Below are 26,149 nucleotides of genomic sequence, written 5' to 3'. Positions count from 1 at the left end.
TGAATCTGCAACTGCACCTTAATTGGCTCCATCTTGCGCTTGAATTCACGTTTGAGGTGGAACAGTCAAACAAGCTCCCCTTTCCTCGACATGCAAGTTGAGAAGTCTGCCAATGGGTTCTCTACTGCTGTCTCCCGCATGCCCACATTCATTGGTCAATATATACGTTGTGATTCCTACAGTTCCACGCGCTATAAGATTGGCCTTATTGGCAACAATGTAAATAAGGCCCGAGCCATTTGCTCACCGTGCAAGCTTGATGCTGAAGTAGGGTGCATCAAAGCTATCCTGCGGGATAATGGCTGCCCCGATCAGATCATTGCTCGCTGTATATTGTGCAAATTCATGAATGGGCCTCAGGCTGCCACTTTTGGTCCTGAAGAGTGCTCAGTCTACCTCAGTTTATCCTGGAAGGGTAAGGTTTCTCAAACAATTTGAACAACGGGTAAAGCTAACCGTTTTTCACTGCTACTATGCAGGAGCATCACAAGTGGTATCCTCTTCTAACAGGATGCTGTCATCAAGTCAAAAAGATGTTCTGCCTACCACACAAGTGCGTAATGAGGTATGTGAATTTCAGTGTTGGTGTGCCGCCAGGTATATAGGCGTACGTCTCAATGACTGGTGAACAGTATCAAACACTAAATCCCTTTGGTTGTTCGCAGCAGGCAAAGTACTGACCATACTCAACTAGCCTGTGCTTGCAAAACTCAAGAAAAAACGTCCAACATTAGATGTGATTCTGCAATTGGCCAATGCTTACTAAACAATCCGGATTGTGTTAAGAATTACACTACCAATCAATTTATGATTCTCATTTGGGCTGGCAGTGTGGTTCACTTATACATGCTAAAAGCATCATATATTCACACATAGGGCCCTGTCTTTTGCAAACAAAAAGAATATGTCCATGCATTGTGCCTTTTTCAACTAAACAAAAGCTTGGGGGAATAACCATTCCCTGGTTCATTCCCCAAGACATTGCCATGAGGAATTGGAGTTGGCCTGCTTGGTTTGAATTTAAACAAAAGCTTGGCAGTTAACTACTCCCTGGTGCATTCTCCATGGGAATGCCTCTGCCAACCAGAGTCCACTTGCCACCTAATCAGCACCATCTTCTCCTCATGCAGTATGAATTGCTGTTCCCTTTGCAATTTGGTATTCTTGCGTCTGCCTAAGTGCAAGATGAAAAGCTTTGAGAGCATGGTCCCTTTTTTAGCAATACTCAAGTTCTGTGCTCCTGAGGGACAACTAAAATATTTTCAATTCCTAATTTTGTTTTCTGCTTTCACACCCTTCACTCATTCCTCTTTCTCTGGTAACAGTTAAAATATGTACTTGAATATGAACAAACGAACAAGGAGCAGGAGTAGGCCATTCAGCCCCTCGATTCTGTTCCACCATTTAAAAAGATCATGGTTGATCTGATAGCAACCTGAAATCTGCACCCCACCTACCGCCGATAACCCTTGCTTACCAAGAATCTATCCACCTCTGCCTTAAAAATATTCAAAGACTCTGCTTTGACCATCCTTCCAGGAAGAGAATTCCAAAGAGTCACGACCCTCGGAGTAGAAAACAGGCGAGGTGATTGTTGGAGTAGTAGAACAATTGTCCATTGCAGGGGTTTAATTTATTTTGGGTAATTATATAGCTGGGTCACAGATGTGGGTGATGCCTATGGCAGTTGCGCAACCTATAAAGATGCTTTCAGCAGAAATGTTGCAGAAAGAGCATCCTGGATTGTTTCCAGATTGTGGGGTAATGAGATCACAAGCTCAAGGTTGAAACAGGTAGAAGAGGAAGTTAAAAGGCAAGGAAAAGGTACTGAAGTTCAATTAGCTGACACTGCCTTTGATAAGATTGTTCAGGAAGAGAGAATGGAAGAGAATGCAGCTGAGGTGTTTAGCTCAAGGCAGATGGTAGAGTTATTGCAAAAAGATCCATGAATAAAACAGTTATATCAGACAGCATATTCAAACAGAGGCAGAATGTATTCCAGAATGTTATTACCTTAAAGGTAATGTGTTAATGAGAAAGTGGCAACCGTATCAAGTTTCAGCAGATGAAAAATAGATGGAAGTGCATCAGATTGTTATGCCATCCGGATGTAGAAATGAAATACTGAGAATAGCTCATGAAATTCCAATAGGGGGACATTTGGGAGTTAGGAAGACACAGGCGAAAGTACAAAAACATTTTCATTGGCCTGGATTGGATAAGGATGTAGCCAAATTCTATATAACATGTCACACATGTCAGGTGATAGGGAAAACACAAGCTGTGATTAAGCCAGCACCTTTAATTTCAATTCAAGCATTTGAGGAACCTTTTACTAGGGTCATGATTGATTGTGTAAGATCTCTCCCTAAGACTAAAAGTGGAAATCAGTACTAACTGACAATAACGGATGTGTCCACAAGGTTTCCTGAAGCGATACCTTTTGAGAAATATTACAACAAAGAGAATTGTGGAAGAGTTGACTAAATATTTTACAAGATATGGTTCACCAAAAGAAATACAATTAAATCCGGGTTCAAATTTCATGTCACAGCTGTTTAAGGAGTAATGAGCAGTATGGGGATGAAACAGTTTAAGCCAACAGTTTACTATCCTGAATCACGGGGCTTTGGAAAGAAGGCATCAAACTTTTAAAACCAAGATGATGAGGGTGCATAGTCAGGACTATCCACAGGATTAGGTTAGGGGAATTCCATTCTTGTTATTTGCTATTTGGGATACTCCTAATGCATAGACTGGATTTTGTCTTTTTGAATTAGTCTATGGTCATGAGGTAAGGGGACCACAAAAATTGATTCATGAAAAATTGGTGGGGCAAAACTCGGAATCTACTCTTCTGGATTATATATCAAACTTCAGAGAAAGTATGAATAGAGCATGTGAGTTAGCTAGGGAACATTTAAAGATATCAGAGCAAGTGATGAAAGTGAAGGAAGATAGGAGAGCCACAGTAGTTTTGTTGCTGGGGGAAAAGTGTTAGTTTTGTTACCTGTACCGGGTGACTTGTATAAAGGCAAGGTTTAATGGGCCTTACAGGATTGAAAAGAAACTGAGTAAAGTAAATTATTTAATAAATACTTCAGATAAAAGAAAGAGGCAGAGGGTCTGTCATGTAAATATGCTTAAAAAGTACTTTGACGGGGTAGAGGACCAAAAGGAGGAATTAGTGGTGCTAGATAAGGAGAAAGAGGTAGACATGAAGGATTCTGAAATTGATTTTCCTCTAATCAAATTCGATAATGAGGTGCTTAAAAATTTAAATGTAATATTGAGTTACCTTCCAGACAAGTCAGCGATTTGGAGAAGCTATTGCAGTCACACAAAGCTATTTGTGGGAATAAGCTGAGGAGGACAAATTTAGCTACACGTGATGTGAGTGTAGAAGATTCATCTTCTTTAAAGCAGCATCCTTATCGATTGAGTCCAACAAAGTTATCACACGTACAGAAAGAAATTGAATTTATGTTTCAAAATGACATATTGAATCTAGTTGCAGTAACTGGAGTTGGCCTGTTGTGATGGTACTGAAACCGGATGGAACACAAAGACTGTGTGTGGACTATTGAAAGGTGAATGGAGTGACAAAAGTGAATATCCTATACCACTTGTATATGGTTGGAGGATTGCATTGAGAAAGTGTGAGAATCAAAGTTTATCATTAAGATTGATTTGCTGAGACGATATTAGCAAGCATCATCAGAGAGCAACGGAGATATCATCTTTTGTGATGCCAGATGGACTATATCAGTTTAAAGTCATGCCTGTTGGTCTTAAAATACAGCAGCAACATTTTCAAAGACTGACAATTAAAGTAATTGCAGGACTGAGCAATTGTGCTGTTCATATTGACGACTTGATAGTTTTTCAGTCAAACATGAGAGGAGCAATTACAACATCTGGAAGAACTATTTAATTGACTACAAGGAGCTAATTTGGTGAAGAACTTGGTTAAAGATCAATTTGCAAAAACGCAAGTTAAATATCTAGGCTATACCATTGGACATGGAAAGGTGGCTCTGAGAGATGTGAAAGTCAAAGCTATCATGGATTTCCCCGTGCCTACAACAAAAGGAGAAGTTTTGAAATTTTTGTGCTTGAGTGGGTTTTACTGGAAATTTGTACCAAATTTTAGCAGTGTGGTTGCTCCATTGACTGAACTGTTAAAAAAGAACGAGAAGTTTCAGTGGACACAGGATGTCAGAAGGAATTTGACAGTTCAAAAACTGTATTGACTATGACACCAGTTTTGGCAGTACCCAATTATGCCTAGCAATTTAAGTTAGCAGTTGACGTGAATGATATAGGCATTGGGGCTGTACTGTTGCAAGAAGACGAAACTGGAATTGAGAAACCAATAGGGTATTTTTCATGAAGTTGAATGTATAACAGAGAAAATATTCACCAATTGAAAAGGCGACTCTGGGTCTGGTGTTAGCGTTGCAGCATTTCAAGGTTTATGTTGTAAACAATTCGTGAGAAACAGTTGTTTATACAAACCACAATCCTTTTTAGTTTCTGGACAGATTTCGAGCCCGAGGTGTGAGGCGGTTCAGATGGAGTTTATTACTGCAATCATTTAATCTACAGATTATACATGTGGCTAGACAAGAAAATCTAATTGCAGATGCACTTTTGAGAGTTTAAAGCTCAAAGGGAAATTGGACATTTAAAACCTTGACACTGGACTGAAATTACTTCTGTTGATACCAAGGATTTGTGTGTGTATATATGCATGCATCTGGTAATGTAAAAGTGTGAGCAATAGATAAGTATAGGAGGTAAGCTGTCTTTTTAAATTATGATGGTTCATTTTCTCAAGGAGGGAGGTGTTATGAGAGTATAATAATTTTCATAATATTTTTCTGATTTATTGTAAAGTAGGTTTATGGGGGTAAGTAGTTGAGCCTGTCTGTGTGCGATTTAATGACATTTGGAGTCAAATAGACTACAGGTTTTGACTCATCAAGAGAAGCTAGGTGCTTGACATGCTAATGAGTAAACATGGATGCTTGCCTAGCATGTAAGGTGTGAAAGGAATTTGCATTTTTAGATAGATAAAAGGGGATTTAGATTTCAAAGGGATCTCAGTCTGTTTATAAATAGCCAGACAAACAAGCTAAGGAATGTGTGTATTTTCCCGAAGGGTTACTGACAATATATAGTGACACCATGAAAGTTTTGGCTATGAGGGAGATACAGTTTCAAAGACTTATAAAACAATATAATTTACATATTAAGAAGAGAGAAACATATATAAAGAAGATTTAGGCTATGTGTCAGGAGAAGGCATTGTGAGATCTAACAGAAGCCTGTGAAGTAGCCTTAATGAAGCCTCCAGCATTTGTGCATAAGCCTGCTGTCTACAGAAACCGAAGCTGGAGAAAGCCATTTTGAATTCCACTGTCCAGGATATTGTGTTAATTTGCTGGATCTGTTTAAAATCAAAAATCTATTTTTGGACCATTGCCTTAAGGGGGATATAACTAGGAGTCAGGATTATTAGAAATTTTAGGAGTTATTGAAGTAGTAATTTGTAGTCCTATGTTTATGCTTGAAATCTTTTCTTTTGTTAATAAATATTTTAGTTTAGTTTTTAAAAAATCCTCCTAAAAGCCTTGGTGGTCTGATTACATCAGTTTTCACTATAGAGGATTCACTATAGAAGCAGCTATAAACCAGGAAATGGAAGTGGGGAAGGAAGTCAGGGAAATTACAGTTACCAGAGAAATGGTACTGAATAAATTGTTGGAGCTGCAGACTGACAAGAGCCCGGGCCCTGATGGACTTCATCCTAGGGTCTTATAAGAACTGTCTCGTGAGATAGTTGATGTATTGGTATTAATTTTCCAAAACTCCCTAGATTCAGGGAAGGTCCCATTAGATTGGAAGATAGCAAATGTAACTCTACTATTCAAAAAGGGAGGGAAACAGAAACCAGGCCAGTTAGCATAACATCTGTCATAGGGAAAATGTTAAACTATTATTAAAGAAGTTATAGTTGGACACTTGGATAAGCTCAAGGTCATCAGGCAGGGTCAACATGGTTATGTGAAAGGGAAATTGTGTTTGACCAACTTATTGAAGCTCTTTGAGGAAGTAACATGTGTTGTGGATAAAGTGGAACCAGTGGATGTACTGTACTGTACTTAGATTTCCAGAAGGCATTTGATAAAGTGCCACATCAAAGGTTATTGCAGAAAATAAAAGCTCGTGGTATAGGGGGCAACATATTGGCATGGATAGAAGATTGGCTGGCTAACATAAAGCAGAGAGTAGGCATAAATGGATCTTTTTCAGGTTGGCAAGATGTAATGAGTGGCGTGTCACAGGGGTCAGTACTGGGACCACAACTGTTTACAATTTATATAAATGACTTGGATGAAGGGATTGAAGGGATGCTTGCCAAATTTGCCATCTGCCATCCCCTTGTTTTCCATTTCAATTCTCCAGACTCACTTTCTATTGGACCAGTGCTCACTTTGTTAACTCTTTTCTTTTCTTTTTTAAATATTTATAAAAACTCTTATTATCCGTTTTTATATTTCTGGCTAGCTTTCTCTCATATTCTAATTTTTCCCTCCTTACCAGTCTTTTAGTCATTTTTTTGCTGTTCCTTATATTCTGTCCAATCTTCTGGCCTTCCACCTATCTTTACACAATGATATATTTTTCTTTAAGTTTGATACTATCTTTAACCTTTCTAGTCAACCACGGATGTCATGTCCGTCTCTTGGACTCTTTCTTGCGTGTTGGAATTCTGTGCATTCTGAAATATCCCCTTAAGTATTAGACACTGCATCTCTATTGACCTATCCCTTAACCTAGCTTGCCAATTCACTGTTGCCAGCTCAGCTTTCATGCCCTCATAATTGTCCTTATTTAAGTTTAAAAATTTAGTCTCAGACCCACTCCTCTCTCCCTCAAACTGAATGTACAATTCATCATATTATGGTTGTTGCTACCTAGGGCGCATTCACTATGAGATTATTAATTACTCCCATTTCATTGCACAATGCCATGTCAAGTATAGCCTGCTTTCTTTCTAACCAGCCAACAAAGAAACTATCCCGAAAACATTCCATGTACTCCTCATCTAGGCTGTCTTAGCCCATCTGCCCTTTCCAGCCTATATGTAAATTAAAATCCCCAATGATTCTCACCGTGCCTATCTGATGAGCACCAATTATTCCTTCCTTTGTTCTCAACCCCACCATGTGGTTACTGTTAGGGGGCCTGTACACAATTCACACAAGTGACTTGTCTTTACCATTTCTCATCTCTACCCAAACCATTTCCACATCCTGGTTTCCTGAACTTAGGTCATCCCTCTTTATTGTGCTACTACCGTCATTAACTAACAGTGCCACCCTTCACCTTTTCCTCACTTTCTGTCCTTCCTAAGTATCCTGTACCCTTTAATATTCAGGTCCCAATACATGTCCTCCTGCAGTCATGTCTCTGTAATGGCTATCAAATTGTCATTATTTATTTCTGTGTGCGCTCTCAGTTCATCTGTTTTGTTTCGAATGCTACGTGCATTCATATACAGAGCTTTTAGTTTTATCCTTTTATTCTTTTTATAACCTCTAGTTTCATCTGTTGATTTACTGTTAGATTTGTACTCTATCCCTTCCTGTCACGATCTGTTTTTCATTTCCCATAATAAACCTTTCTCTTTTGCCTTGGCCCTACTCTTTGGTTGAGCACATCTTCCCAAGTTTGATCCCTTTCCCCCATTATTTAGCTTAAAACCCTCTCTATCCCTAATTATGAGGCTCGCAAGAACACCAGTCCCAGGACGGTTTGGGTATCGTCCATCGCAATGGTATAGACCCCACTTTCCCCAGTACTAGTGCCAGTGCCCCACAAACCAGAACCCACTTCCCCCACACCAGTCTTTGAGCCTCACATTCATCTCCCTAATCTGAATGTAAACACACTAATGCTAATGTGAAGATAGTTAAATAATATCTGGCTGTGGTTGAAATATCTCAAAAGTAGAGAAAATGGCATAACTCTGCTTCTTGTTTACTGGAAGTGATGGACTGTACACTTTTCTAAAAAAATAAAAAATAATTAATTGGTATTCACATTTTTTCCCCCTTGTATGGTATAGTTGTCTGTCTTCTTGCCTTTATTTTGTGGTATATAAGGATTGTCAGTTGAAACTTGTATGTTGTGATGCAATATAGAAAGAAAGAATCCACAAATTATATTTTGGTAACCCAAAGAAATTTTGTATTATAAATTCTGAAATTAAATTTAATAGTCCTCCAACTTCAAGCCACTTTACACTTTATTTCATGCAGATTACACAAGAAGCAGGGCAGTTCATGATCACTTTCCCCTATGGGTACCATGCTGGCTTCAATCATGGATTCAACTGTGCTGAGTCAACAAACTTTGCCACCATTCGATGGCTTGATTATGGAAAAATAGCTAAACAAGTAAGTGACAACAAGGAATGCAAGTGGAATATAATGATTATCTATCACAAGAGACACCTGAAAGAAAAGTCAGATCCCAAAATGTTAACTGCCTTCTCCGCTTTGTGATAACCATATCCTCTGAGTGACTGTTCACACAGAAAAAGGAAAGTTTGTATAAAAAGAACATGAGGTGCTAATCTTTAAAGCCTGTTTTTCAATATTTTAGTGGTTTGCTCTGTAAATTACAGATGTGCCCAATAGTGATCACTTTTTTCCTCTGTTGCCACTTTCGTCTCGCTTATAAAAAAAAATGCTTTGTGCGAATTCCTCTTGGATGTATAGTAGGGCTAGATGGGAATCCACCATCTTTGATGATAGCCTTTGTCAACTTCCTGCCAGATATTTTTCTGTCCCACCTCTGTACCTCGTGTTGTCAATTTCCTTGAACTTTTAGCACATATTCTAAACAGTATTCAACCTTTGCACAGAATACAGTGAAATTGTCAATGCCACCCATCCCTACCACAGTGACAAAAAATGAAAGGAAAGCGAATTATATTTTTATTTTGCAAATTATATTAATTTGAAAGATACCAATTTATTTACGCAGCATGGAAGCAGAGGTTTTATTTCTTTTAACAAAAAACTTAATCAAACACCAAAACTCCTTTGAATGCACAGACTTTTTTGACATTTTTGTGTGAATTTATTTTGGTACATATTGTACCAAAATACGGTGATAAATCCGAATTTTTAGCTTTTTAATTCAGCATGCATCCAGTATATGTATTTGATAAATGGCTACAGTAAATTAGAAATATTATTTTGTATTTCATGACTGCTGTAACTAGTTGGATAAGGTCTAATTTTGCATGTGTAATCATTTCCCGGAATTTGCTCATGCTGGGGTTATTATTTTCTCTCGATAGTGTCATTGTTTTACTAGCCATGTTTGATTACCATTTCCAATTCTCCTGTTTTCTCCCAAAGCACAGAATTTCTTAGCTGTATGCTGTTGTAGTTTCCACCTACTTCTGTCATCATGTTCCTACTCTGGCTGCTAATTTGGAAGCAGGAATTTCTGGTCTTCTGTGGGCAGAATATACTCTCAGCATCTTTTGGAAGAAAATGAGGGAGCTTGTATTTCACCAGTCGTGATGGATAGGTATTGATGTAAATCATGAGATGTTACTTATAACATTTCTAATGTGTATACTAAGATAAGGATGAGTTTGTATTTTGTTGTTGGTTTTTTCATTTTGGTTATGGCTGCTTTTATAAAGTGAGCCAAATGGAGTTTGGGAAGCCAAAACAGAAAATGGAATTGCTACAAATAGCCAGTTGCAATCTAACAATGAAGCATAATAATAAATGAAAACAATATATGCATATCTTCTTTAGAGTTCATGTAAAGTTATGTGAAGAAAAACTAGAGGACAATTGAGACAAAAGTAAAGTCCTGTGGATGCAGGACATCTGAAATAAAAATAGAAAATATTGGAAATACTCAGGTCAGTCAGCAACTGTGGAGAGAGAAGTAGAGTTAGCATTCCAAGTCAATGACCTTTCATCTCAACTGGAAAAGTTAGAAATATAAAGGGCTTTAAGCAAGTGGAAGAGAGGAGGGTGGGAAAAAGAACAAAATGAGGAAGATCTATGGTGGCGTGGAAGATGGGAGCGATTAAATGACAAAATTTGGTGCAAAGCCATAGGGAATGATAATGGGACAAGTAAAGAAAGAAGAGGTGTGGATGGCAGAATGATGAACAACTGCTGTCTGAAAGCCACAAAAAAAAAGAAAAAAACAACAAAGAGTAAGTGAGTAAAACCAAAACCTGCAATGAAAAAAGAAACCAAATTGGGGCAGAGATTATGGTCTGAAATCGTTGCGCTCACTGTTGAGTCTGGAAGGCTGTAAAGTGCCTAATTGAAAGATGAGTTGCTGATCTTCAAGCTTAAATTGAGTTTCATTGAAACACTGTAGGAGGCAGAGGGCAGAGAGTGGAAACGAGTTGGAGAATTAAAATGATAGGTGACCAGGTGTTTGGGGTCACCCAATCTTGTTTGGTCTCCCCAAGTGTAGAGCAGCTTGCATTGTGAACAGTGAATACAGTAAACTAAATTGAGAAGAGTACATCTGACTCACTGTTTCACCTGGAAGGAATGTTTAAGACCTTAGTCAGTGAGGACAGAGGAGGTAAAAGGGCAGATGCTGCATCTCCTGTACTTGCACTCTCTTAACTCTGTTTCTCTCTCCACAGATACTGCCCAACCTGCTGAGTATTTCCAGCATTTTTTGTTTTATTATAAAATAGTGTTCTTATTTTTAAAAAAAAGTCTGTGTTTGTAAATAGGTTGTTTTCAGGTTACACGTGTTGCAGCTTTTGTTTTGTGTTCTGTAGACAGGAAAGGTGTATTATCCTGAGAAAGAGAGACTAATGAGAGGATGAGACACAGATTTTCTTCATGCTAAAAGATCAATTTCAGGAACAAAATTACTGTTTAAATTTTGAGCCCAACTAATTATCATGTCTGTGAGTGAAATAAATATCTTTGAGGTTGGGTTGAGGGAAGGGAATAAGGTCATGCATTAGGAAATTGCATATATGTTAAATGTATACAATATACATACATCATTAATATTGCTAAAAAGAGAGACATGTTGGCTGTTTTTCGTCTTGCACTCGTCAGGACAAATGCACGAATGCCAAATTTCAAACGATCACAACGGTTTATACTACTTGAGAAAAGGGTGCTGATTGTTTGGCAAGCTGACTGTGATTGCCCGATGCATTGCCATGGGGAAAGCAACGGGGAACTATAGACTTCCCTAGCTCCTGGATAATTCAAAAAGGCACAAGGCAGAGAATGGGTCCTTACCTATGAGTGTTTGTCGCTTCCAGCAAGCATAAATGAGTCACATTATAAGCTCGACAGATTACCTTAAATTAGTTGTTAGTGTGGATATAGCTCACTCAGGATTGTTCAACAAGTGCTGCCCAAACGCAGAATTGCATCTAACAGTAATCGTTTTGTTTTGGGTTTTGCAAGCATGTACTAATTGTGCTAATTTTCAAGCATCTGCCTATTATGAACAACCAAAGGAACATGCTGTTTGATTCAATCGGCCGATTTTTGGGAAGTAGAGCCTATGTACCTGACATCACACTGCCACTGAAACTCATAAACAACCTTGCTCAATTGTGTGGTAGGCAGAATGTCTATTTTTTTTGGATGGTCGGCCTATAGAACAAATGGCACTTCTTAAAAAAGAAAATGAAAACACAAAGGTCTGAAAAGTGACAATACCAAGGCCTCTTAATGTAGAGAATTTTCAAAATGACAGAAGAATCCTCAGGACACTGATGACAGAACAATTATTCACCCAACCAAATGGAAAAATTATCACAGAAAAAGATGCACATTCAACAATTGACTCTTTCCAATATTGGAGTTCCACAGAGTGTAACTGTTTTATCTCCTTAATCAATTTATTTCTGATGTAATAACGAAAATGTTTCTCCTGTAGTAATAAATTGTTGTGATTGTTTGAAGTTTGGCATTCTTGCATTTATCCTGATGAGTGCAAGATGAAAAGCTTTGACAACATGGATCTCTTTTCAGCAGTATTCAAGTTCTGCACTACCAAGTGACATCTATCTTCATATATCTATTTATTAAATATAAATATTGTCTTGAAGATATAGACTTTGTTTGACTTTAGTTGGTTTTATTTGGCAGAACTACTAATTTTAATCATGTTCATAGTGAACATTGTGTTCTTGAGCTTAAACCAAATAACACTTTTCATTGGATGGAGAGGTTTGGGAAGGGGTGGAAGAGTGTTAATAGCGGAACACTGAAGTAAAGGTTGCAGGTCATAAAAGTAAGTTGATGACAGATTTGTCATCTTCAAAATCAGTAAATTTTCTTACGTATATGTGAGTCATAGCTATGTACAGACTAGTTGCAAAAAAAAACACAGAAAATTTTCTGTGATAATTTTTCCATTTGGTTGGGTGAATAATTGTTCTGTCATCAGTGTCCTGAGGATTCTTCTGTCATTTTGAAAATTCTCTACATTAAGAGGCCTTGGTATTGTCACTTTTCAGACCTTTGTGTTTTCATTTTCTTTTTTAAGAAGTGCCATTTGTTCTATAGGCCGACCATCCAAAAAAAATAGACATTCTGTGTTTTACTTCAGTGTTCCGCTATTAACACTCTTCCACCCCTTCCCAAACCTCTCCATCCAATGAAAAGTGTTATTTGGTTTAAGCTCAAGAACACAATGTTCACTATGAACATGATTAAAATTAGTAGTTCTGCCAAATAAAACCAACTAAAGTCAAACAAAGTCTATATCTTCAAGACAATATTTATATTTAATAAATAGATATATGAAGATAGATGTCACTTGGTAGTGTAAGACTACACAGTATAGTAACCCTTATATCCATTCTATCTCCATTGTAAAAACAGAATTACCTGGAAAACTCAGCAGGTCTGGCAGCATCGGCGGAGAAGAGTTGATGTTTTGAAACTGAGTAAAGTTAGGAGAGGGGTGAAATATAAGCTGGTTTAAGGTGGGGGGTGGGGTGGGGGGAGAGAAGTTGGGGGGGGTGGTGGTAGTAGGGACAAGCAAGCAGTGATAGGAGCAGATAATCAAAATATATCACAGACAATGGAACAAAGACGTGTTAAAGGTGGTGATATTATCTAAGAGAATGTGCTAATTAAGAATGGATGGCAGGACACTCAAGGTACAGCTCTCGTGGGGGTGGGGTGGAAAGACTAACAGGGCATTACAGGTATAGATTTAAAAATAATGGAAACAGGTGGGAAAAGAAAAATCTATATAAATTATTGGAAAAAACAAAAGGGAGGAGGAAGAAATGGAAAGGGGGTGGGGATGGAGGAGGGAGTTCAAGATCTAAAGTTGTTGAATTCAATATTCAGTCCGGAAGGCTGTAAAGTGCCTAGTCGGAAGAAGAGGTGTTGTTCCTCCAGTTTGCGTTGGGCTTCACTGGAACAATGCAGCAAGCCAAGGACAGACATGTGGGCAAGAGAGCAGGGTGGAGTGTTAAAATGGCAAGCGACAGGGAGGTTTGGGTCTTTCTTGCGGACAGACAGCAGGTGTTCTGCAAAGCGGTCGCCCAGTTTACGTTTGGTCTCTCCAACGTAGAGGGGACCGCATTGGGAGCAACGAATGCAGTAGACGAAGTTAGGGGAAATGCAAGTGAAATGCTGCTTCACTTGAAAGGAGTGTTTGGGCCCTTGGACGGTGAGGAGAGAGAAAGTGAAGGGGCAGGTGTTGCATCTTCTGCGTGGGCATGGGGAAGTGCCATAGGTGGGGGTTGAGGAGTAGGGGGTAATGGACGAGTGGACCAGGGTGTCCCGGAGGGAACGATCCCTACGGAATGCGGCCGGGGGGGGTGAAGGGAAGAAGCGTTTGGTGGTGGCATCATGCTGAAGTTGGCGGAAATGGCGGAGGACGATCCTTTGAATGCGGAGGCTTGTGCGGTGATAAGTGAGGACAAGGGGGACCCTATCATGTTTCTGGGAGGGAGGAGAAGGCGTGAGGGCAGATGCATGGGAGATGGGCCGGACACTTTCTCTCTCCTCACCGTCCAAGGGCCCAAACACTCCTTTCAAGTGAAGCAGCATTTCACTTGCATTTCCCCTAACTTCGTCTACTGCATTCGTTGCTCCCAATGTGGTCTCCTCTACATTGGAGAGACCAAACGTAAACTGGGCGACCGCTTTGCAGAACACCTGCTGTCTGTCCGCAAGAAAGACCCAACCCTCCCTGTCGCTTGCCATTTTAACACTCCACCCTGGTCTCTTGCCCACATGTCTGTCCTTGGCTTGCTGCATTGTTCCAGTGAAGCCCAACGCAAACTGGAGGATCAGCACCTCATCTTCCAACTAGGCACTTTACAGCCTTCCGGACTGAATATTGAATTCAACAACTTTAGATCTTGAACTCCCTCCTCCATCCCCACCCCCTTTCCGTTTCTTCCCCTTCCCTTTTGTTTTTTCCATAATTTATATAGATTTTTCTTTTCCCACCTATTTCCATTATTTTTAAATCTATACCTGTAACGCCCTGTTAGTCTTTCCACCCCACCCCCACGAGAGCTGTACCTTGAGTGTCCTGCCATCCATTCTTAATTAGCACATTCTCTTAGATAATATCACCACCTTTAACACGTCTTTGTTCTTTTGTCTGTGACATCTTTTGATTATCTGCTCCTATCACTGCTTGCTTGTCCCTACTACCACCCCACCCCCAACTTCTCTCCCCCCACCCCACCCCCCACCTTAAACCAGCTTATGTTTCACCCCTCTCCTAACTTTACTCAGTTCTGCTGAAGGGTCATGAGGACTTGAAACGTCAACTCTTTTCTTCTCTGCCGATGCTGCCAGACCTGCTGAGTTTTTCCAGGTAATTCTGTTTTTGTTTTGGATTTCCAGCATCCGCAGTAGTTTTTTGTTTCTATCCCCATTGTATCCTATCCATTCTCCCAAGACGATATCCCGTAAAGTCAGAGCAAGTTAATTGGAGTGAAACAACGTTCTCCTGACAGGGTCAACACACCATCTTCTCAAGACCCTTGGGACTGATTTAACTTGCTGGCAGTTAGCAAGTGGCTAATTTTCCATGTTAGCTGGTGATTCAATTTTTATTGTAACAATAGAGTTAAATTATCCAATAATTGGCTTAATAAATTTGAGCAGGTACATTAAAAGCTAGAAGGAAGTATTTGATAGAGCACAATTTGTAATCTATGTCTTATTGGGCTCATCATTAGAAAGTAGTGGGCAGAAATGGTGTAATATAACTTACTTCTAATGCAATAAATATAAAGATAAATAATGTGCTAAAATAAGTTATACTCTAGATGGAATTCTTTCTAATATTGGAAAGAGTAAATTGCTGGATGTGCATCTTTTTCTGTGATAGCTTTTCCATTTGTTTGGGTGGATAATTGCACTGTCATTAGTGTCATGAGGATTATTTTGTCATTTTGAAGTTCTCTGCATTAAGAGGCCTTGGTGTTGCTACCTATTATGACCAGGTGAGGAGGAGTGAACTGGCTCCCCTCTATTCAGCCGCCTCAGTTGGTCACAACAAAGATTTAAGTTTCATTTTTCATGAGGATATGTCTTTTCCAAATCCATATGTATTTAACTATTTCAGTTGTGCGCAGTAAGGAGCCAATCAAACAAGATTTTCTTAAGTTAAAGAAAGAACAAATTTATTAACCACTAAACCTGAGAAAAAAGTAATAAAAAGTGACATTGCACACGCAAGTGATTTAACTTGTTGGCAGTTAGCAAAGCTAAGGAAAGTTAGAGTCCAATAAAAAAAGGTCAAAAGAATAAATGGTTAAATGTCCTTTGATTTTCCTTGAGGCATAGATTTTTAAGCATTGTGGCTGATTTGGATTAACTGGGTTTGTGGATGCAGTCAGATGTAGATGTTGCAATTGTTACGAGATCTTGGTTCTCTGGTAGATTTCTAGTAATCTTGGCTTCTGAACCAGGTAATACATTTGTTCAAAAAGAGAAAGAGCGAGAGCTTTCAGTCTGTCTCTTCTGAAGTCAGTTTTGAAATCTCTCTGCAGTGGCTGCAACCTGGCCTGTTATACTTCCCCCATTGTGCATTTCCAAAGGGTTTTGGGTGGGTCTGTCTGTGGCAGCCATTGTTTCAATATCCAGCACTTTGCATTTTAATGTCTTTTCCTTAGACAGTGACGAGTTTTGATGGGTCTCTGAATAATAGGAATTGTCTCTTTCTTCACACTCCTCTGAGGGTGGCATGTTTGTTTTTTCACTTTTCACCTTCACCTTGGAAGGCGGTCTTGCATTTTTAAGTAGTATGTTTTGTTTCATTTCAAGTTGCAAAATTTCCAGTCAGTTGAAAGTTTCAATTGTACTTTCAAAAATAAAGGTGAATGTGAAAAGTGAAAAAACAAACATGCCACCCTCAGAGGAGTGTGAAGAAAGAGACAATTCCTATTATTCAGAGACCCATCAAAACTCGTGACATACCTTTCAGGCCTTTATGGATTTTCACTTAACAAAAAGTGCCAGTCTCAGAAAATATAAGGATTAAATTCTGTTTCTGCTTTCATGTATTTGTATTTTCATAATATTAATATATTTTGGCTGGAATTTGTGGTCAATGGTCATTCGTTTCATTTGCCCATAGAATTTCTGCATTGGAAGTTCCTGTCATCCAACCAGCCAAGAAGTTCTGTTTCTCCACAGACCATCTAGGACTTGTTCCTTCTTAACCAATCAGATTAAGAGTTATTAATAAGCAGCACAGAGTTTAAACCAGTAAGTGTCCGTTAGAACATTTTCATTTTCAGAGAAATTGTTTAGCATTAATTAAGACGTATCATGCCATTAAAGTGTGCTTACACTGGAATGGATGAGTCTTAACTTTTTCTGGCAAATTGAGCAAAACTTTGAGAGAGCATAGGAGCGGCCCCAAATGTGGCAGAGCAGCAGGAGAGAGAGAGGAAAACACAAACTGCATAAATTTGCAAAAGTGACCTCTCAATTGACGAAGTGAAGAAGCTTGTGAAAGCCAAGACCTTTCAAGTTGAACATGGAGGAGGACCTCACAGGGTGAGTAAGCAGTTAGTAATTTTGTTCTTAACAAAGTAACCTAGTTAATTCTAATTCAGATATCAATGAATAAATGGAAAAAAAACTAGAGATCGCAGGGCAGGCTTTTTGCTAGGACTGTATTATGAAGGAGGTTATGATTAGTGAGACTGTTCCAATTCTCATCTGCAGAAAATGTCTCTGTCTTCAGTTATTCTCGCACAGAGCCTTTGAGCTGGAGAGGGGTACTTAGGAACACTCTGAAACATAATGGAGGGGCATGCATTTCTGGATATTTTAGACAGAACAAAGAATGCGGCACAGGTTCATGATGGGGCGGGTGTGGCTGTCACAGCCAGGAAGCAGCAATTTAGGAGAGCTTGAGAGAAGGTCCTGCAGACATTGGGCCCTGTCCTGCAGGTACGATGTACCAGATACCTGTGAGGACAAACAGAAAGAGTAGTGAATGGAAAGGTCAGCAGAATAGAGACCAAAGCACTGTGGCTCAAAAGGCTATCCAGGGATGGTGGAAGGGGGTGAATGGTAAAGCACAGAATATAAATGCGGCAGTGATCGGGGATTCTATAATTAAGGAGATAAAGATGGTCCACTGTGGCCATGATTGAAAGTCTTGAAGGGTGTATTTTCTACCTGGTGCCAGGGTAAGGGATATTTTGGGGTGACTGGAGAGAAATTTGAAAAGGGAGGGGGAAAAATCCAGTTGTCATGCTCATGATTGGAGCTAAGGACTTGGATAGAAACAGGGAGGAGATCCTGCTGAGGGAATATCAGGTGTTAGGAGCTAAGTTAAAAAGCAGCTCCTGCAGTTTAATGATCCCTGGACTATTGCCTGTATCATGTGCAAATTGGCAGAGAGACAGACAGATCAGGAGAATTAACACCTAGCCAAAGGGATGGTGTGGAAAAGAGAGGTTTCTTTTCATGGTACACTGGCACCAGTACTCGGACAGGAAGGAGCTGTACCCCTAGGATGGGCTCCATCTGAACTGGAATCGAATCAGTACCAAGCAGGTAATAAATAGATTTTTGGAACAGGTATGTAAAAATATGGTTATAAATAGTGAAAGGAACGATTATTAAAAATGAATTAAACAGTCTGTATAGCATTGCACATAGAGTCCATAACAAAACTGAGGAACTGAAGGCAATAATTCATTGTGAGTAACCAGGTGAAAACATAAGAAGAAAGAGCTGTAGAAGATCATATTACCCCCACCGCCTGTTCCATCATTCATTAAGATCATGGCTGATCTTAGACATCAACTTCACTTTCCCACGTGATCCCCATACTCCTTAAATACTAATAACTACTAACTGAGCTGGCCGAGTCCTAAATTACACAGCTGCTAGACTGGGTCTACGGCAGTTGGTGAGGGAACCAACAAGAGGGAAAAACATACTTGACCTCATCCTCACCAACCTACCTGTCTGCCGCAGATGCATCTGTCCAAGATGGTATCAGTAGAAGTAACCACCGCACAGTCATTGTGGAGATGAAGTCCTGCCTTCACATTGAGGATACCCTCCATCGTGTTGTGTGGCACTACCACAGTGCTAAATGGGATAGATTTCGAACAGATCTAGCAACCTAAGACTGGGCATCCTTGGCGCTGTGGGCCATCAGCAGCAGCAGAATTGTATACAACCACAATCTGTAGCCTCATGACCCGGAAAATTCCTCACTCTACCTTTGCCATCAAGCTAGGGGATCAACCCTGGTTCAATGAAGAGTGCAGGAGGACATGCCAGGAGCAGCACCAGGCATACCTAAAAATGAGGCTTCAACCTGCTGAAGCTAGAACACAGGACTACTTGGGTGCCAAACAGCATAAGCAGCAAGTGATAGAGCTAAATGATCCCACAACCAACGGATCAGATCTAAGCTCTGTAGTCCAGCCACACCCAGTCATGAGTGGTGGTGGACAATTAAACAACTCACAGGAGGCGAAGACTCCACAAATATCCCCATCCTCAATGATGGAGGAGTGCAGCATATCAGTGCAAAAGATAAGGCTAAAGCATTTGCAAGAATCTTCAGCCAGAAGTACCGAGTGGATGATCCATCCCAGCCTCCTCCAGAGGTCCCCAGCATCACAAGTGCCAAGTCTCCAGCCAATTTGATTCACTCCACGTGATATCAAGAAATAGCTGAAGGCACTGAGTACTGCAAACGCTATGGGCCCTGACAATATTCCGGGAATAGTACTGAAGACTTATGTTCCAGAAGTGCCACGCCCCTAGCCAAGCTATTCCAGTACACCTACAACACTGGCACCTACCCGGCTATGTGGAAAATAGCCCATCCTGTACACAAAAAGCAGGACAAATCCAACCTGGTCAATTACCGCCCTATTGGTCTACTCTCCATCATCAGTAAAGTAATGGAAGCAGTCATCAACAGTACTATCAAGCAGCACTTGCTTAGCAATAACATGCTCATTGACACCCAGTTTGGGTTCCGCCAGGGCCATTCAGTACCTGATCTCATTACAGCCTTGGTTCAAACATGGACAAAAGAGCTGAACTCCCGAGGTGAGGTGAGAGTGACTGCACTTGACATCAAGGCCGCATTTGACATTGTGGCATCAAGGAGCCCTAGCAAAACTGGAGTCAATGGGAATTAGGGGGAAAACTCTCTGCTGGTTGGAGTTATACCTGGCACATAGGAAGATGGTTGTTGGAGGTCAGTCATCTCTGCTCCAGGACATCACCACAGGAGTTCCTCAAGGTCCAACCATCTTCAGCTGCTTCATCAATGACTTTCCTTCCATCATAAGGTCAGAAGTCGGGATGTTCGCTGATGATTGCACAATGTTCAGCACCATTCGCAACTCCTCGGATACTGAAGCAGTCCATGTCCAAATGCAGCAAGACCTGGACAATATCCAGGCTTGGGCTGCCAAGTGGCAAGTAACATTCGTACCACACAAGTGTCGGGCAATGACCACCTCAAACGAGAGAGAATCCAACCATCGCCCCTTGGTGTTCAGTTGTATTACCATCACTGAATCCCCCACTATCAACATCCTGGGGGTTACCATTGACCAGACACTGAACTGGACTAGCCATATAAATACTATGGCTGTAAGCGCAGGTCAGAGGCTAGGAATCGTGTGACGAGTAACCCACCTCCTGGGAACACCACCACCTGGAAGTTCCCCTCCAAGTCACTCACCATCGTGACTTGGAAATATCTTGCCCTTCCTTCACTGTTGCTGGGTCAAAATCCTAGAACTCCCTTTCTAACAGTACTGTGGGTGTAACTACACCACATGGACTGCACTGGTTCAGGAAGGCAGCTCACCACTACCTTCTCAACGGCAGTTAAGGATGGTCAATAAATGCTGGCCCAGCCAGCGAAACCCACATCCCATGAGTTCAAAAATTTATGGATCTCAGTCTTGAATATACTCATTTACTGAGCATCATAGCCATCCGGAATAGAACATTCCAAAGATTCACAATTCCCTGAGTGAAGAAATTTCTCTTCATCTTAGTCCTAAATGCTTATCCTGAAATTATGCCCCCTAGTTCTAGACACTAGCCAGGGTGAATATGGCATATCTCCCCATCTCCCCTTGTCAAGCTCTTTTAGAATGTTATGTTTCAATGATACTCCCTCCCATTCTTCTAAATTCCAGAGAATATAGGCCGTTCTACTGAACCTCTCCTAATCGGACAGCCCTGTCTGAAAAATATGATATTTTGATTACAAATAATACAGAAACTCTGAATTAAATAATTCTTCTCTGAAACTCTTCATATTTTTGCAATCTCTGCAAAATGCACTGATCCAGATTACTGTTACCCAGTATGCATGTTTTTTGTAGAGCTTATTTAAATTGGTGAGTCATTACTTTTTACGCAGGAGTGGACTCACTAGAACAGTAATTCTTCTTTCAGAAATAATGCAGCAGAACACCAAGGTATTGTTGATAGTGAAAGATCGTAAAAAGAACCTGTGTGTAATTAGAGCAAGATGATGGATTTCTCTAGCAAGTAGAGTTTGAATGCATTAAACAAAAATGTTTTCAATAGAGAAAAGATATTTAAAGCGAAAACACAATATAAATAAAATGTACTGGTGAAATCATCACTAAGATTTAACTTATTGTGCTATGCCCAAAGTATTCAAGAATCTTGTTAGGATACCAAGGATTTCGGAATATTTGGAGTATCTATGGAGCTAGACATAATAAAAGTGTCCTAGAAAAAGTCATAACTTTGCAATGAATATTCAGATTTGATGGTATCTTTCTCAAATTCAGAAATATTATTGTTTCTGTTGCAACAGGATCAGAAGTGCTTTCACAGAAGGAAGTCATTGGTTCCATTGAATCTTTGACAAAACTAGTTCTTAAACTGCAGCTGCCTAGACCTATCTTTATTCTCTTTGCCTTGTGTTATTTTATATTTCCTTTCAAAAGTTATCCATTTCTTTTACATGATATTGCATGTCTCAATAGGCATTTATGGCAAAGCATTTCATGTTCTAACAACCTTTGTAAAAATCCCTTAACTTCTCTTTTGTGCTTTCAGTGATAATTGTAAACCTTTTGTTACCATTTGCAAATCAATGGAAACAACCTATCACCAGTTACTCTTCCTATAATTGAATGCCCAGAATTGCATGCAATTCCCAACTGTGGCCTAACATATGTCTTGCACAACGTGAACATCACTTCCTTGCTTCTACATTTGATGCTTCTATGTGTAAATTCCAGAGTTTTATTAGCCTTTTGTACTTCCAGTTTTTTGAAGATCTCCATATTTGCCCTTGCGATCTCTTTCTCTGATGTGGCCTGTGACTCAGCTTAATCTGGCCCGCAATGCCCTCTGCTTATTGTTGCCGTCTGTGCCAAAATCTCCTGGGCACTGCTTCTTACAGTGAGAACTGCAGTTTTTAAACTTTAAACTGAACTTGCTTTGTAAAACATCACCGCTCCCTGACAGGCTTAGTGACTGGAAGATTAAGGGAGAGGGCATGAGCATGGTCAGGTATGGGGATGGAAAGACTGAAATTAAGACGGACAGTTCCCAGTCCCCACTTCAATTACCCAAAATATCATGATCCTGAGAAATTGTCCTGAATCTGTCATCAGTAACTAGGTAATTGTGTGCCATGCAAAGTGGGAGGTTCTGCTTCTGGTGCAGGATCTCAAACTGATTGGAGCACAGCCCAGCCAATTGGGCGAGGAAGATAACATGTCCGATTTGTTACATTCAGTTTTCCCACTATTAATGGGAAGAAAATCAGGAGACCTACACAGTGAGCTCTGAGCTCCCTGCCCAATTCTCTGATCTGTACTCGAATTCTGTGAGATGTTATCCTGGGAACAGAGACTGACAATTTCACATTTGCCATAGACAAGGACACAGTTAGATGTGAATGAAAACATCAAGGGATGGGAGCAATAGAATAGTAAAGTGAATTGGAGTATAGTTATAAAATAAATCACTTCAGTAAGCAGTTTGCAAAGTTGAACTTACAATTGCTAAAAAGGGGTGGGTGTGGGGAAACCATCATCTCCTGCAGAGGCAGCAGCAGTAATGTGAAGAATTGGAGGGGTGTTAAGAAAGGAGCAGTTACTTAAGGGGTGACTGAAACCTGGGATCTTACTGTGGGTGAACAGTGAAAGATTGTTTCCACTGGTGAGCAACTGCGGAATAAGTAGGTTGAAACTGAGAAATAAAAACAGAAAATGCTGGAAAAACTCTGCAGGTCTGACGGCATCTGTGGAGAGAGAAACAGAGTTAACGTTTCGAGTCAGTATGACTCTTCAGAGCTCTGAACAGTGATACGGACTCGAAATGTTAACTCTGTTTCTCTCTCCACAGATGCTGTCAGACCTGCTGAGTTTTTCCAGCATTTTCTGTTTTTATTTCAGATTTTCAGCTTCCAGCATATTTTGCTTTTATTGAAATTGAGGAACCTCGCTGTGCTCAGGAGCATCACAAACTGGAGAAAATGGAGAAGGGCCGAGAATGACCATCATCAGCCTGTAGTAGTACTGGGGAGTTTGGAGGGAATTCCTGTTCCTCCATGCTTCATAGAAGGGGAAGGAATTAATATAAAAAAACTTTCTTTACCATTTTTTTAGTGCCTTCCAGCAGATCCTTTAAGGGTTGCTGTAGAACTGGAAAAATTAATCAGAGCTTGCATGACGTTTGCTGCACCTAGTTTTCCATACATTTTGCAAAAGGTAGTCTACAGAGTGAGCTAACACTTTAAAGAGAGAGGAAAGAAATTTTAGGGTGGGCAGAGGCTTTGAGCAAGTATTTTGTATCTGTCTTCATGGTAGAAGACAAAAAAAGTATCCCAGTAATAATAAGAGAAAATCAAGCAGCAAAATGGAAGGAGGAACTTAAAACAATCATATTATTAGAGAAAAAGTACTAGGAAAACTAATGGGACTAAGGATTAACAAGTCCCCTGGACCGGATGGCCTTCACCCAAGGGTCTTAAAAGAAGTGGCTACAGGGATAATGGATGCTATACAGGAGCATAAGACTTAGGAGTAGGGGTAGGCCATTCGACCCTTCAAGTCTGCTCCGCCATTCAATAAGATCGTGGCTGACCTTGTTGTGGTCTCAACTCTACTTTCCTGTTTGCCACCTCCATAACTCTTGGCTCCCTTGTCTATCAAAAGTCTGTCTAACTCAGCCTTGAATAAATTCAATGTCTCAGCCTCCACTGCTTTCTGGGGCAGAGAATTCCACAGACTAATGACCCTCTGAGAGAAAATAAAATCTCGTCATTTCTATTTTAAAAGGGAGATCTCTTATTCTTAAACTGCCTCTCCCAGAAATGGACGCATCCTCTTCCAAAATTCCCTAGATTCTAGAAAGGTCCCAGCAGGTTGGAAGACTGCAAATGTGACACCTCTATTTAAGAAAGGAGGCAGCCAGAAAGCAGGAATCTATAGGGCAATTAGCCTAACATCTGTCATTGGTAAAATCCTGGAATCCATTCTTAAGGAAGTAGTAGCAGGACATTTAGAAAATCTTAAAACAATCAAGCAGGGTCAGCATGGCTTTATGAAAGGGAAATTGTTTGACAAATGTATTAGAGTTTCTTGAGTATGTAATAAGCATGGTGGATAAAAGGGAACCAGTAGATATATTGCATTTGGATTTCTATAAGGCATTCAAAAGGTTCTACAAAAAAGGTTAGTATACAACAAAAATACATATCGTGTTGCAGATGATATATTAGCAAAGATAGAGGATTGACCAATGGAGAGGAAACAGAGTCTGGATAACCTGATGATTTTCAGTAACTAATTAGAGGTGCTACAGGGAGCAGTGCTGGGGAACTATTTACAATCTACATTAATGACTTAGATGAAGGTACCAAGTGTATTGCTGATGCTACAAAGATTAAAGATTAAAAGGCAAGTTTTGAGCAGTACACAGAGTCTGCAAAGAGAAAATGATGGATTAAGTGAGTGGGCAAAAATTTGGCAGTTGGAGTATAATGTGGGGAAATTGTGCTGTCCACTCTGCTGGGAATAATAGAAAAGCAGATCTTATTTAAACGGAAAGAGACTGCAGAATGTTACGGTATAGAAGGACCTGGGTGTGCTCATATACAAATCACACAAAGTTAGCTTGCAGTTGCAGCAAATAATTAGGAAGGCAAATGGAACGTTAGCCTTTATTGCAAGGGGGCTGAAGTATAAAAGTAGGGAAGTCTTGCTGCAACCATACAGGGCATTGGTGAGACTGTACCTAGAGTACTGCTATATAAAAAAAAAGTGCTGGAAAAACTCAGCAGGTCTGGCAGCACCTGTGGAGAGAGAAACAGTTAATGTTTCGAGTCCAATATGACACTTTTTTGGAACTGAATAGTACTCTGTCAAAAAGATATAATAATTTTCATAATGTTATTGGAATTTATTGTAAAGTAGAGTAACATACACAGGGGGGGGTCTTAATTGAATGAAAGGCAGCTGGCCTGAAGGCTTTGATGTATCAGAAGATAAGCTAGGTTTGAAATGTTAAGTAGGTAAATATGGGGGAAGTTTTAGAATGTAAGGTGTAAAGGGAACATTTGCATTTAAAAAAACAGGCTAGCTTGAATTAAAAAGAGGGAATGAAATGTTACAACTAGCCAGGAGAGGTTAAGAAACTGTGTTTATTTTTCCCAAAGGTTACTGGTAAAACTGGTACTATGATAAATTTTATTATTAGAGAGATAAAGTCCAAAGACATAGTTAAACAACAGGAATTTGCATTCAAAAGGGAAAATTTGTATAAAGGAGTGAACATTGTGTGTAAGATCAGGCATTCTAAGATCTAACACGTGTGAAAAGCCTTCAGCATCTAAGCCTCAAGCTGCTATCTATAAGGACCTGAAGCTGAGAAACAATCGCTTTGAATTCGATGTTTAGAGTATTGTGTGTTACTTTGCCTGGGTCTTTTAAAATCTATGTGTCTTACTGTTGCCTTAACAAAGTGTAACTGGGAGTTAGATTAACTAGGGGATTTAGAAGTTATCATAGTAGTAATTTGTAGGTCTATGTGCTCGAAATCATTTCTTCTATTAATAAAGGTTTCATTTAGTTTTGTAAGAAACCTATAAGACTTGGTGGCCTTCTTTTACTGAATTCAAAGCCTGCATCTTGAAATAAGTACAAATTTTCAAATAGTTACGGCAGCTGCTTCAAATTTCTCTCTGAGATTTGGTCAGTTTGGCATTTACCATCTGCCTGCCATAACATACTCTGAGTACCAGAGTACTGTTTATAGTTTTGATCTCCTTACTTAAGGAGGCATATACTTGCATTGGAGGCAATTCAGTACTCTAGTACTAGAGTATTGGGCTCCATACTTTTGAGGGATAGACTTACATTGGAGGCAGTTCAGAGAACATTCATTAGGCTGATTCCTAGGATGAATGGGTTGTTTTATGGGGAAAAGTTGAGCAGGTTAGGCCTATATTCATTGGAGCTTAGAAGAATGAGAGATGATCTTATTGAAACATATTAGATTCTAAGGGGGCTTGACGGGGTAGATGCTGAGAGGATGTTTCTCCACTAGGAGAAATCTAGAAATAG

General features: G+C 39.9%; 1 protein-coding gene across 4 annotated transcripts in view; it reads left to right on the top strand.

Moving 5' to 3' along the window:
* The window catches only part of LOC144699404 (lysine-specific demethylase 4C-like), a 477,121-nt gene that overhangs the window by 107,325 nt on the left and 343,647 nt on the right, over positions 1-26,149 (top strand). For 3 of the 4 annotated variants that reach the window (XM_078570572.1, XM_078570571.1, XM_078570573.1), the window contains exon 8: positions 8,331-8,468. The exons of the other annotated variant lie outside the window; for it this stretch is intronic. In XM_078570572.1, the coding sequence (XP_078426698.1) occupies positions 8,331-8,468 (138 nt within the window). The remainder of the gene's footprint in view (positions 1-8,330; positions 8,469-26,149) is intronic. 4 annotated transcript variants of the gene reach the window in all.

This window comes from Cetorhinus maximus, chromosome 2, assembly GCF_964194155.1.
Source record: "Cetorhinus maximus chromosome 2, sCetMax3.hap1.1, whole genome shotgun sequence".
NCBI lineage: Eukaryota > Metazoa > Chordata > Chondrichthyes > Lamniformes > Cetorhinidae > Cetorhinus > Cetorhinus maximus.
Note: the sequence above shows the minus strand (reverse complement) of the source record. Positions and strands in the feature narration are given on the sequence as shown.